The sequence below is a fragment of the Gymnoscopelus microlampas genome (genome assembly GCF_963454915.1).
Source record: "Gymnoscopelus microlampas genome assembly, chromosome: 12".
Classification (NCBI taxonomy): domain Eukaryota; kingdom Metazoa; phylum Chordata; class Actinopteri; order Myctophiformes; family Myctophidae; genus Gymnoscopelus; species Gymnoscopelus microlampas.
The window spans coordinates 54,855,627-54,870,393 of record NC_139949.1 but is presented as its reverse complement, the minus strand read 5'-3'; the positions used below and the strand labels follow the sequence as shown (position 1 = coordinate 54,870,393).

At 43.2% G+C, this 14,767-nt stretch overlaps 1 protein-coding gene across 1 annotated transcript in view; it reads right to left on the bottom strand.

The window, feature by feature from the left end:
- Positions 1 to 1,809: 1,809 nt before the first annotated feature.
- Positions 1,810 to 14,767, bottom strand: part of LOC311056687 (stromal interaction molecule 1-like) — a 27,126-nt gene continuing 14,168 nt past the window's right edge. Inside the window, exons 8-15 of the mRNA XM_084073494.1 lie at positions 13,783 to 13,957; positions 12,966 to 13,133; positions 11,541 to 11,626; positions 10,061 to 10,299; positions 8,911 to 8,997; positions 6,867 to 6,912; positions 6,492 to 6,771; positions 1,810 to 2,470 (exon numbers count right to left, since the gene is read on the bottom strand). Coding sequence (XP_083929620.1) covers positions 2,246 to 2,470; positions 6,492 to 6,771; positions 6,867 to 6,912; positions 8,911 to 8,997; positions 10,061 to 10,299; positions 11,541 to 11,626; positions 12,966 to 13,133; positions 13,783 to 13,957 — 1,306 coding nt within the window. The 3' untranslated portion in view covers positions 1,810 to 2,245. The remainder of the gene's footprint in view (positions 2,471 to 6,491; positions 6,772 to 6,866; positions 6,913 to 8,910; positions 8,998 to 10,060; positions 10,300 to 11,540; positions 11,627 to 12,965; positions 13,134 to 13,782; positions 13,958 to 14,767) is intronic.

Below are 14,767 nucleotides of genomic sequence, written 5' to 3'. Positions count from 1 at the left end.
CATAATGAATATAATGTTTTAACAAAATCAGTGTTAAGTCAACATATGTTTACTAAACAATGAATATGTTTTAACAGCATCAGTGTTAAGTCAACATATGTTTACTAAACATAATGAATATAATGTTTTAACAGCATCAGTGTTAAGTCAACATATGTTTACTAAACATAATGAATATAATGTTTTAACAGCATCAGTGTTAAGTCAACATATGTTTACTAAACATAATGAATATAATGTTTTAACAGCATCAGTGTTAAGTCAACATATGTTTACTAAACATAATGAATATAATGTTTTATCAGCATCAGTGTTAAGTCAACATACTTTTACTAAACATAATGAATATAATGTTTTATCAGCATCAGTGTTAAGTCAACATATGTTTACTAAACATAATGAATATAATGTTTTAACAGCATCAGTGTTAAGTCAACATATGTTTACTAAACATAATGAATATAATGTTTTAACAGCATCAGTGTTAAGTCAACATGTGTTGACTAAACATAATGAATATAATGTTTTAACAGCATCAGTGTTAAGTCAACATATGTTTACTAAACATAATGAATATAATGTTTTAACAGCATCAGTGTTAAGTCAACATACGTTTACTAAACATAATGAATATAATGTTTTAACAGCATCAGTGTTAAGTCAACATACGTTTACTAAACATAATGAATATAATGTTTTAACAGCATCAGTGTTAAGTCAACATATGTTTACTAAACATAATGAATATAATGTTTTAACAGCATCAGTGTTAAGTCAACATATGTTTACTAAACATAATGAATATAATGTTTTAACAGCATCAGTGTTAAAGTAATACTAGGTAACTTTTTCAACAAAACTAAAGTTAAATTTTACATCTTTTGTGAGTGGCAAATGTTTCACAACACCCACTCGAAAATGACGTCATCCGGCCGGAAAACAGAAATGGAAATGCACCGGTTTCCTGTTTGGCCAGGAACTACCGCACCGGTTTCCTGTTTGGCCGGGAACTACCGTGCTAATAACAAAAAGGAATCTCACGCTGTTTTTAAGAGATTGTAGGATTCGATTTGAAGATCGAAAAACAACAGAAAAAGAAAACACAGCTCACGGTAACTAAGAGAAACGATCCACAGATAGTATAAAACAATTAAAAGAACACTTTTTGAAACGCTTCCGTCTTCCAGTGAAAACAAATGGAATTTTGGGTAACGCAGGAATAAACGAATGGCCTGCAGTGACGGTAATGACCAGCAGAGGCTGCTAAAAATCGTTATTTGTGAACCTGCATTGCATTACTTTAAGTCAACATATGTTAACTAAACATGTTAAAGTGAAATATCCCTTTTTCATGAAAATCAAAACAAAACAACATAATATGGAGATTTGTGGATTTTTTATTGCAACCCATAAAAAATGGTCCATGACCCACACATGGGTCTCGACCCACTGCTTGGGAGCCAGTGGTCTAAACTGACCAATAACTAAACAGTATTTTTACATGAAAACTTGGAAATACATGTGTTTGTTAAAACATGTTCACACACACACACACACACACACACACACACACACACACACACACACACACACACACACACACACACACACAAAAATAACAAAATTACATTTTAAAATAGTGAAAGTATGTGACACGTTGTGAGCTTGTAGATCTGCTATTTTCACTACTTTAGTGCGACACACTTAATGATGGAGTTAATTTTCCAAAAACATAAAAATATGTGTGTGTGTATATATATATATATATATATATATATATATATATATATATATATATATAGTGGGCAGTATATTGATCGCTAGGGTCAGTGTTGCCATGTCTGCTTATTATAAGCGACTTTGGGCTTATTTCTAGTCTTGTTTCTAAAGTGTAGTTCCTTATTTGGGCTTTCCATCCTAAATGTTGTTTAAACCAGTAGTTCTCAAACATTTTCATATCAAGGACCCCCAAATGATTATGCAATAAATTGGCCGCGGACCCCCATATCAAAATATGTGTGCCAGGGACCCCCCTCATACAAGATTTGTGTTGTTAAAATGTCTTTTTTTTTGGTCAAGATTATGTTGAAAATATCAGATCTACAAGCTCACAACGTGTCGTTGTGAGCTTGTAGATCTGATATTTTTAAATAGCTGATGTATGCGATGGATATGTTTACATGTAACCATGTAAACATCCATGTTTTCAAACTCCGCCTCCAACCCCCGGGTTGGAGGCGGAGTTTCATTTCCTCTTCTTGAACATCCTGTTGAGTGAGGAGGCGTGTTTTCTCTGGGCTCCTCCCTCTCTCTCCTCTCGCTCCGCCTCTCGCCTCCTGTCCTCGTCCGGATTGGAGGAGGAGGAAGAGGAGTCGGGGGCGTGGCCATCGTCAGGAGGAGAGGAGTGGGCGGGGTCTGGAGGATAGGAGGGGGCGTGGCCATGGGGAGGAGAGGAGGCGGTGTAGATGGCCTGTAACATAAAGTAATCCATTAGTAATCGATCCCTCTTTGTAGTCATAGACCTGTAACATAAAGTAATCCATTAGTAATCGATTCCTCTTTGTATTCATAGACCTGTAACATAAAGTAATCCATTAGTAATTGATTCCTCTTTGTATTCATAGACCTGTAACATAAAGTAATCCATTAGTAATCCATCCCTCTTTGTATTCATAGACCTGTAACATAGAGTAATCCATTAGTAATCGATCCCTCTTTGTATTCATAGACCTGTAACATAAAGTAATCCATTAGTAATCCATCCCTCTTTGTATTCATAGACCTGTAACATAGAGTAATCCATTAGTAATCGATCCCTCTTTGTATTCATAGACCTTGTAGGATTATCTGCAACCTTAATTGTCAAAAGAGTCATTTTGGACCAAAAACTAAATACAACATGTGTCTGGAGCCGCAAACATATTTGAGCCTCAAGCCTCAAGTTAAAAACAATCTCAGGTACTAGTGTAAATGTGTAGATAACTTGTTTGGTTCTTTTTCTTGTTTGATCTCCCCCTCCCCCCCCCTCTTCTTTCTATGGAAATAACGTTACGATGGAAACGATGTACGAAAACGAATTTCACTTTTTTACTTTGTAAACCTGTGATCTGACAATAAACCTGATTCTAGGTATGCTATTCTATTCTAGGTTATAAGTGTATATTAGCCTATCAAAATGACTACAATTACAAAAAAATCCTCAGTTATCTATGTTTGGAATCCATAGTGTAGTAATAATAATAATAATAATAATAACTAGAAAAAGTGCTCCTCGGAGCACAACTCTCCGCCAGCAGACTTGTGTTGGGAATGTTGGGAATGTTCTACTTCTGGGAATGTTCTACTTCTTATGTTCTAATTCTAACAACAAATAGAACATGTTACTGTGTCATAGTAACGTGACAAAAGTGTCCTATCCGTCTGTATAACTGTCCTATCCGTCCTGTCTGTATAAGTGTCCTATCCGTCCTGTCTGTGTCATTTAACATGACACAATGTCTGTATAAGTGTCCTATCCGTCCTGTCTATGTAAGTGTCCTATCCGTCCTGTCTATGTAAGTGTCCTATCCGTCCTGTCTATGTAAGTGTCCTATCCGTCCTGTCTGTGTAAGTGTCGTATCCGTCCTGTCTATGTAAGTGTCCTATCCATCCTGTCTATGTAAGTGTCCTATCCGTCCTGTCTATGTAAGTGTCCTATCCGTCCTGTCTGTGTAAGTGTCCTATCCGTCCTGTCTGTATAAGTGTCCTATCCGTCCTGTCTATGTAAGTGTCCTATCCGTCCTGTCTGTGTAAGTGTTCTATCCGTCCTGTCTGTATAAGTGTCCTATCCGTCCTGTCTGTATAAGTGTCCTATCCGTCCTGTCTGTATAAGTGTCCTATCCGTCCTGTCTGTATAAGTGTCCTATCCGTCCTGTCTGTGTAAGTGTCATATCCCTCCTGTCTATGTAAGTGTCCTATCTGTCCTATCTGTCCAATTATGTATCCTATCTAATTGTTACAGTATCCACCATTTCTCAGCCATTTCGTGATGGTTCCTGTCTTACCTCACTTTGAAAGAGGCACAGACTCTTTCAAAGTGACGCCATGTATTTGTAAGTGTCCCATCCGTCCTGTCTGTGTAAGTGTCCTATCCCTTCTGTCTGTGTAAGTGTTCTATCGGTCCTGTTTGTATAAGTGTCCTATCCGTCCTGTCTGTATAAGTGTCCTATCCGTCCTGTTTGTATAAGTGTCCTATCCGTCCTGTCTGTATAAGTGTCATATCCGTCCTGTCTGTGTAAGTGTCATATCCCTCCTGTCTGTATAAGTGTCCTATCCGTCCTGTCTGTGTAAGTGTCATATCCCTCTTGTCTATATAAGTGTCCTATCTGTCCAATTATGTATCCTATCTAATTGTTACAGTATCCACCATTTCTCAGCCATTTCGTGATGGTTCCTGTCTTACCTAGCCGCTATCCGTCCTGTCTATGTAAGTGTCCTATCCGTCCTGTCTGTGTAAGTGTCCTCTTCCGTCCTGTCTGTGTAAGTGTCCTATCCCTCCTGTCTGTATAAGTGTCCTATCCGTCCTGTCTATGTAAGTGTCCTATCCGTCCTGTCTGTGTAAGTGTTCTATCCGTCCTGTCTGTATAAGTGTCCTATCCGTCCTGTCTGTATAAGTGTCCTATCCGTCCTGTCTGTGTAAGTGTCATATCCCTCCTGTCTGTATAAGTGTCCTATCTGTCCTATCTGTCCAATTATGTATCCTATCTAATTGTTACAGTATCCACCATTTCGCAGCCATTTCGTGATGGTTCCTGTCTTACCTCACTTTGACAGTGGCAAAGACACTGTCAAAGTGACGCCATGTATTTATAGGCCGCTATGCGTCACTAGCCAATCAGATCACAGTATTTCACCGTATTGTCACGTGTCACGTGAGGCTTGACCAATCGGTGTGTCATATTTAGAAAGTGAAAACAAAACTCTCCTGGCGGAGAGTAATAATAATAATCATAATAATAATAACTAGAAAAAGTGCTCCTCGGAGCACAACTCTCCGCTGTTGGGAATGTTGGGAATGTTCTATCTGTATAAGTGTCCTTGCCAAGTGTCCTGTCTGTATAAGTGTCCTATCCCTCCTGTCTGTATAAGTGTCCTATCCGTCCTGTCTGTGTAAGTGTCCTATCCGTCCTGTCTGTGTAAGTGTCCTATCCAATTGTTACAGTATCCGCCATTTCTCAACCATTTCGTGATTGTTCCTGTCTTACCTCACTCTTACCAGACTTGTGTTGGGAATGTTGGGAATGTTCTAATTCTTATGTTCTAACTGTCCTATCCATCCTGTCTGTATAAGTGTCCGATCCGTCCTGTCTGTATAAGTGTCCTATCCGTCTGTATAAGTGTCCTATCCGTCTTGTCTGTATAAGTGTCCTATCCGTCCTGTCTATGTAAGTGTCCTATCCCTCCTGTCTGTGTAAGTGTCCTATCCCTCCTGTCTGTATAAGTGCTGTCCTATCCGTCCTGTCTGTATACTGTAAGTGTCCTATCCGTCCTGTCTGTATACTGTAAGTGTCCTATCCGTCCTGTCTGTGTAAGTGTCATATCCCTCCTGTCTATGTAAGTGTCCTATCCGTCCTGTCTGTGTAAGTGTTCTATCCGTCCTGTCTGTATAAGTGTTCTATCCGTCCTGTCTGTATAAGTGTCCTATCCGTCCTGTCTGTATAAGTGTCCTATCCGTCCTGTCTGTGTACTGTAAGTGTCCTATCCGTCTGTGTAAGTGTCATATCCCTCCTGTCTATATAAGTGTCCTATCTGTCCTATCTGCCAATTATGTATCAGCCATGCAGCCATTTCGTGATGGTTCCTGTCTTACCTCACTTTGACGGTGGCAAAGACACCGTCAAAGTGACGCCATGTATTTATACAGTATTTCACCGTATTGTCACGTGTCACGTGAGGCTTGACCAATCGGTGTGTCATATTTAGAAGGTGAAAACAATACTCTCCTGCGGAGAATAATAATCCATAGTGTAGCAGGGAATCACCTGGCTGGTTCTTCACTAATAAATGTTTCACAGGCTGTGAGGCTCATTTTAGTCGACAGAAACTTTAGTTGACTTTTAATTTATTTTACACAATTTTACATTATTGGAGAATGTATGATTGTGTGATGTTTGTCATTCCTACAGCAAAGATAGATTAAAATGAAGATGTGAAGAAAATAAACATAGTTCATTTCCATATATATTTGGTAAAACTACAGGGAGCCACTAGGGAGGGCTAAAGAGTCATTTAGATAACATGCTATGTAGACAGATGTGTGTACAGATCATAATTATTGATATTCTACTGTTCAGACTGATGATAGGTTCTTGGTTTACCTAGATTACTATTATATATTCTACTGTTCAGACTGATGATAGGTTCTTATAGGTTTACCTATGATCCTAGATTACTATTCCTATGCGTTGAAGTGTAAAATTACAGTAAAATTAAATGATAATTTGAATTCTCACCTGTGTGGAATATGAGGAGGACAAGAGGGGAGGAGCTAAGGGACTAAGCCCCGCCTCCCCTCCTCTCAGCTCTCCTAAACTGGAGCTCTTCTCCAGAGACCCGCCCACTGGTGATGATGTCACCAAGCCACGCCTCTTGCCCCCGGCGTCCCTCTGGGGAGGGAGGGGCTTGAATGGTGGGAGGGGGAGCGGGAGGGGCTTGGGGGCGAGGGAGCACTGTGACTGGCTGTGAGGCGCCGGGTAGGCGGAGTCCGTGTCTGATTGGTTCTGAAAGACGTCCCTGAAAAAAAAAAGAGAGAGAGAGAGAGATATGATGATGTATTCAAGCCACACCCCTCCAGTTGAGATAAGCCCCGCCCACCACCATTAACCAACCTCTGCGAGTCTCCCATTCGCTGTTTCCGTGGCAACAGGCTCAGCGCTGCGAGGAGAGAGAGACAGAGATCATGTGACTCAGTGTCTGTGTTAATGTTTGTATTGTTGTCACTGTGTGTCACACACTGTAATTACATAAAAAATTAACACCTGACAATAAATTGAATTTAATATGAACTAGAAAAAGTGCTCCTCGGAGCACAAGTCTCCGCCAGCAGACTTGTGTTGGGAATGTTGGGAATGTTCTAATTCTTATGTTCTAATTCTTACAAAAAATAGAACATGTTACTGTGTCATAGTAACATGACACAAGTGTCCTATCTGTCTGTATAAGTGTCCTATCCGTCCTGTCTGTATAGGTGTCCTATCCGTCCTGTCTGTATAAGTGTCCTATCCGTCCTGTCTGTATAAGTGTCCTATCCGTCCTGTCTGTATAAGTGTCCTATCCGTCCTGTCTGTATAAGTGTCCTATCCGTCCTGTCTGTATAACTGTCCTATCCGTCCTGTCTGTATAAGTGTCCTATCCGTCCTGTCTGTATAAGTGTCCTATCCGTCCTGTCTGTATAAGTGTCCTATCCGTCCTGTCTGTATAAGTGTCCTATCCGTCCTGTCTGTGTAAGTGTCCTATCCGTCCTGTCTGTATAACTGTCCTATCCGTCCTGTCTATGTAAGTGTCCTATCCGTCCTGTCTGTGTAAGTGTCCTATCCAATTGTTACAGTATCCGCCATTTCTCAGCCATTTCGTGATTATTCCTGTCTTACCTCACTTTGAAAGAGGCACAGACTCTTTCAAAGTGACACATGTATATATAGGCCGCTATACGTCACTAGCCAATCAGATCACACTATTTCACCGTATTGTCACGTGTCACGTGAGGCTTGACCAATGTTAGTCCCAGTTTCAGAAAGTGAAAACAAACTCTCCTCGCGGAGACAATGAATATATTTAATATGAAATGTAATTCATTCATTAATGAGTGTGTGTCACAGTGTCACAAATGTACAGTCACTGCTGTCTGTCTATATTCCTGTTTTTAGTTAAAAAATAATAATAATTTTGCAACCCTTTTTCACCCGGTGCCAATTATCTAAGTGATCCTGGGTAATACACTCCCCCTGTCAGCCTAGGGAGCCCAGAGCCGAGCTCATGCCTCCTGCAATGCATGAGAGCCGTTAGCCAACTGAGCTTCTTATCACCTGACAGGGGGGAGTTTCCCCGGTAGGACGTAGCTTCTTATCACCTGACAGGGAGGAGTTTCCCTGGTAGGACGTAGCTTCTTATCACCTGACAGGGGGGAGCTTCCCCGGTAGGACGTAGCTTCTTATCACCTGACAGGGGGGAGTTTCCCCGGTAGGACGTAGCTTCTTATCACCTGACAGGGGGGAGTGTCCCCGGTAGGACGTAGCTTCTTATCACCTGACAGGGGGGAGCTTCCCCGGTAGGACGTAGCTTCTTATCACCTGACAGGGGGGAGCTTCCCCGGTAGGACGTAGCTTCTTATCACCTGACAGGGAGGAGTTTCCCCGGTAGGACGTAGCTTCTTATCACCTGACAGGGAGGAGTTTCCCCGGTAGGACGTAGCTTCTTATCACCTGACAGGGGGGAGTGTCCCCGGTAGGACGTAGCTTCTTATCACCTGACAGGGGGGAGCTTCCCCGGTAGGACGTAGCTTCTTATCACCTGACAGGGGGGAGTTTCCCCGGTAGGACGTAGCTTCTTATCACCTGACAGGGGGGAGTTTCCCCGGTAGGACGTAGCTTCTTATCACCTGACAGGGGGGAGCTTCCCCGGTAGGACGTAGCTTCTTATCACCTGACAGGGGGGAGTTTCCCCGGTAGGACGTAGCTTCTTATCACCTGACAGGGGGGAGTTTCCCCGGTAGGACGTAGCTTCTTGTCACCTGACAGGGGGGAGTTTCCCCGGTAGGACGTAGCTTCTTATCACCAGTTCACATATGATTATGTTGGGGGGTCCCCAGTTCATTAATTATAAACTACAACACACAGGAAGTGAATGAGAGACGACAGAGGGGGCGGGCCCTACCTGAGCTCTTCCATGGTGATTGGCTGTCTGCCATGCCACTCAAAGGCCAGAGGTCGCTGACTCGCCGGTCCATCTGCCACGCTGCGTCTGGAAGCAGCCAATCAGAGAACAGGAAAGAGCTAGTGAACTTGTAGATCTGCTATTTTCAAAAAGCCAAAGTATAAAATAACTAAAAAATGGTTGATGATCAATAATTATTGTCCAATAACATGATATTATTCTTAAATGGGACTTTATGGATTATGGGTATTTTTACTTTTGCTACTTTAAGTATATTATAATAATAATACTTTTGTACGATTATTAATACAGTACCGCCCCCCTGATAGCCGCTGGAATCCAAACCCCGCCCCCCTGATAGCCGCTGGAATCCAAACCGCGCCCCCGACCGTCTCCATTGGCTGGCTGTTTCCAGAATGTAATCTATTTTATGATAGCTTTGGCCGTTTCTTTTTTATTCCAACAGATTAAAGGTAGGTTAAGGTTAAAAGGTGTAAATATCATAAACTATACAGGAGAATAGCCTCTTCTGCTGCACAAATGCACAAAAGATGTCTTATGTTGTGAGCTTGTAGATCTTTTTGTTTATGTTTTTAAAGTATCCTGTCACTGACTGCGTGGCATAACATACAGCAAGGCGTGATTCAGCCAATGGAGACGCTCAGGAGCGTGGTTTGGATTTCAGAGTGTCATGTGACAGGAAGTACATTTCAGAGTGTCATGTGACAGGAAGTACATTTCAGAGTGTCATGTGACAGGAAGTACATTTCAGAGTGTCATGTGACAGGAAGAGGAAGTACATTTCAGAGTGTCATGTGACAGGAAGAGGAAGTACATTTCAGAGTGTCAGGTGACAGGAAGAGGAAGTACATTTCAGAGTGTCAGGTGACAGGAAGAGGAAGTACATTTCAGAGTGTCAGGTGACAGGAAGAGGAAATACATTTCAGAGTGTCAGGTGACAGGAAGAGGAAGTACATTTCAGAGTGTCATGTGACAGGAAGAGGAAGTACATTTCAGAGTGTCAGGTGACAGGAAGAGGAAGTACATTTCAGAGTGTCATGTGACAGGAAGAGGAAGTACATTTCAGAGTGTCAGGTGACAGGAAGAGGAAGTACATTTCAGGGTGTCATGTGACAGGAAGAGGAAGTACATTTCAGGGTGTCAGGTGACAGGATATCCTCGTCCATGTCGTCGAGGTCATCAGACAACAGGAAGTGACGCGTAGGGGTCGAAGGTCGCAGACCCAGGAAGGAAGTGTCCACCTTGAGGAAGGAGGCGAGGGCGGGAAGGCCGGGGTTGTTGACCAATGAGAAGCCAGTTAACATCTCTATCTGCTGCCAACGGTGGAGCCTCTCTCTTAGAGCCGCCGTCACCTCCCCCAATGCCTGTCTGACCAATCAGAAGCCAGTTAACATCTCTATCACCTCCCCCAATGCCTGTCTGACCAATCAGAAGCCAGTTAACATCTCTATCACCTCCCCCAATGCCTTTCTGACCAATCAGAAGCCAGTTAACATCTCTATCACCTCCCCCAATGCCTGTCTGACCAATCAGAAGCCAGTTAACGTCTCTATCACCTCCCCCAATGCCTGTCTGACCAATCAGAAGCCAGTTAACATCTCTATCACCTCCCCCAATGCCTTTCTGACCAATAAGAAGCCAGTTAACATCTCTATCACCTCCCCTAATGCCTGTCTGACCAATAAGAAGCCAGTTAACATCTCTATCACCTCCCCCAATGCCTGTCTGACCAATCAGAAGCCAGTTAACATCTCTATCACCTCCCCCAATGCCTGTCTGACCAATAAGAAGCCAGTTAACATATCTATCACCTCCCCCAATGCCTGTCTGACCAATAGGAAGCCAGTTAACGTCTAATTAAAAGTACTAACATGTTTGAAAATAGCAGATCTACAAGCTCACAACACATTGTGATGCGACGCGTTGTGAGCTTGTAGATCGGCTATTTTCAAATAGCCTAGGTATAAAACAGGGCTGAAGTGGTTAATGTATGTTTTATAATGTAATAATTCATAATCTACAAAGTAACTAGTAACTAAAGTTTTCAAATAATAGTAGTGGAGTAAAAGTACAATATTTGCCTCTGAGATGTAGTGGAGTAGAAGTAAAAGTATTGAACATTTCCTGTAAAGTAAAAATACCTCATAATTGTACTTTATGTTGGGGGTCCCCAACTTCCAAAAAGACTTTGGGTCATTTTATGGTCTACTGAGCCCCGCCTCCAGAGAGTTTTTAAGTTGCTTGATTCAGTATTTAGATATTTGATATTATTTTTTATCAGACACGCCCCCTTCCTATACAAACCCACTGTAACTTCAAACTCCATTTTTAACATTCATCAAAAACACACGTCCTTGGTTCTGGTGACTCACCCTGCCCTCCTAATACGCAAGGGGACTGTGTTTTTTTTTTTTTTTTTTGTATCTAATTATTTTTATTTTCCCCCAAAACATTGAAGAAAGAAAGAAAGACAGACAGACAGACAGACAGACAGACAGACAGACAGACAGACAGACAGACAGACAGACAGACAGACAGACAGACAGACAGACAGACAGACAGACAGACAGACAGACAGACAGACAGACAGACAGGTAGGTAGGTCTTACTTGGCAGACATTATTTTGTGGTTGATGTCCTCCAGGGAGGAGCTACGTCCAAATAAGGAAGTCCTCTTCCTCTTGATTTTCTCTGCCTATAAAACAAACAATGAACAATACCGTTAATAATAACCAAACAATAAATAGTGCAACCATCTGCATCCCCTGTACAGTATGTATGTACCGTATATTACATCTGACTTTTCTATTTATTGGGAAGTCTCCTCTTTTATGTGTGTTAATGTACATTCCTCAGTTACTATCAGTTATTATCACACGGCTTGGTTGAATGCTCGATTCTGATTGGTCAGTCATCGGTCATTATTTCTGGATAATGACCGATGATAATGACCGGTGAGACCGACGAGGAAACTGTGATCAGAGACTCAGAACACCTGCTCATATCAACCTGTACTGCTTGGTTTTATGCTTTATCCAACATGACAGTGGCAGCGGTGGCCTAGTGGTTAGAGGGACGGCCTTGATACCGGAAGGTCCCTAGTTCGATTCCCCAATTCATCACATCAATCATGAATCACCGCTGAATAGCCCTTGAGCAAGGCTTCCATGCAGGGTCCGGCTGGAAACAAGTTTCGTACTTAGTCCGACACCCTGGGTAAACAACAAACTTTGCTTTGCTTTTTGCCATGTAAACAAACAAACAATGTCATTTACAACTAAACGTTGCTCTCAACAATGTTTTTGAAAACATTTGAAGTGAGAAATAGACGATGCAATGTCCGATAAGTCATTCTATTTGATCCACTGCACTTCCTTGTTTATCGTGGCACAACAACGGGGGAATACCAAAACAATCGCCCCAAAACACAGTCGCCCCGGGGCAAATCCGGCGGTATTACAGGCAGATCGGCGGTATATAGAATGGGGGGCGAGTGTGTTTTGGGCCGAGTTTTTTTCCATTTCGTCATTTGTTTTTGCGAGGCGAACTTGTCCGCCCAGCCCAATACTTATGGAATACTTTCATTGCCGTAAGCAAGGAAATACTTTGTTTTGTTGTTACTTTTGGGTAAATGTATTTATGTATTTATTAAATACATTTACCCAAAAGTAAGCCCTTCAGGGCGATTAACCACCTCGGCTTCGCCTCGGTGGTTAATCGCCCTGTCGGGCTTTAAATTTCAATAATGACTACCTCTCCATGCATTATCCCTTGCTTATCATATTGGCTCAATGATCATACCAGTTCTTTCTTCTCTGTTATTGTGTGTCCGTCCTGTCTGTCTGTCTGTCTGTCTGTCTGTCTGTCTGTCTGTCTGTCTGTCTGTCTGTCTGTCTGTCTGTCTGTCTGTCTGTCTGTCTGTCTGTGTGTGTGTGTGTGTGTGTGTGTGTGTGTGTGTGTGTGTGTGTGTGTGTGTGTGTGTGTGTGTGTGTGTGTGTGTGTGTGTGTGTGTGTGTGTGTGTGTGTGTACTCACCCCCTCTCTGGCCTGTAACAGCTGTCTCTCAGCACAGTGTTTCTTAGTGTTGTAATACTGTAGCTCCACCTCATGGCTGAACTGCAGCCATCTCTCTAGACCTTCTACTGGAACCCAACGCATGTGATGTTCTAACTGACGCTCTGCCTGTCTGAGAGCCTGACGCATCTACACACACACACACACACACACACACACACACACACACACACACACACAGACACACACACACACACACACACACACACACACACACACACACACACATCATCATGTGATGTTCTAACTGACGCTCTGCCTGTCTGAGGGCCTGACGCATCTACACACACACACACACACACGCACGCGCACGCACACGCACGCGCACGCACGCGCACGCACACGCACACGCACACGCACGTCCTTCTAATGAATTAAGGGGACCGTCATTTTTTTTGACAGACAGACAGACAGACAGACAGACAGGCAGACAGGCAGGCAGGCAGACAGACAGACAGACAGACAGGCAGGCAGGCAGGCAGGCAGGCAGGCAGGCAGGCAGGCAGGCAGGCAGGCAGGCAGGCAGACAGACAGACAGACAGACAGACAGACAGGCAGGCAGGCAGGCAGGCAGGCAGGCAGGCAGGCAGGCAGGCAGGCAGGCAGGCAGGCAGGCAGACAGACAGACAGACAGGCAGGCAGGCAGGCAGGCAGACAGGCAGACAGACAGACAGACAGACAGACAGACAGACAGACAGACAGACAGACAGACAGACAGACAGACAGACAGACAGACAGACAGACAGACAGACAGACAGACAGACAGACAGACAGGTACCTGCTCTAGCTCCTCCTCTATGTTCTTGTGTCTTTTCATGTTGTGGGCGGAGCCGGCCAGCTCTCTCAGCCTATCGGCTTCCAGCTGGACGGAGGTCATGTGATCCCGGAGCTTCTCCTGGAGCTCCGCCTTCACTTCCTGTACGGAGCGTTGCTCCTCCTCCTCTTCCTGTAGCCTAGCAACACAACACAACCTGTACTTGCTCTGCTCTTTTTATAAACAACCTGTACTTGCTCTGCTCTTTTTATACACAACCTGTACTTGCTCTGCTCTTTTTATACACAACCTGTACTTGCTCTGCTCTTTTTATACACAACCTGTACTTGGTCTGCTCTTTTTATAAACAACCTGTACTTGGTCTGCTCTTTTTATACACAACCTGTACTTGGTCTGCTCTTTTTATAGTGTCTGTTCAGCAGTGTGTTAAAGTGTGTAGTGTTTAGTGTGTACCTGTCCTGTAGTTCTATCAGTGTGTTAAAGTGTGTAGTGTTTAGTCCCTCAAGGACCCCAGGGGTAAAGCAAAGTGTGTTGTTTACCCAGGGTGTTGGACTAACCAGCCGGACCCTGCATGGAAGCCTTGCTCAAGGGCTATTCAGCGGTGATTCATGATCGATGTGATGAATTGGGGAATCGAACTAGGGACCTTCCGGTATCAAGGCCGCCCCTCTAACCACTAGGCCACCGCTACCACTAAGGTCCTTGAGGGAGTTCCAGGGGGTCCCCAGCTGAATGATAGATTAGGAACCAAATGGACCCTTATGGGTCTGTAACTCTGAGAGTTAAATTAACATTGATTTTACAATATGAATTGTGGTCCAAGTGATAGAAATGCCATTAAATGGGGGTCCGTAGCCCTAATGCATGTTAAACTGGGGGTCCTTGAAATTAAAATGGTTGAGAATCACTGCTAGAGCCGTAAAAAATCTTCTCTTATGGGGGTCCCTGGCATATCTTTTGAAATGGGGGTCCGCGGGCTAATAAGTGT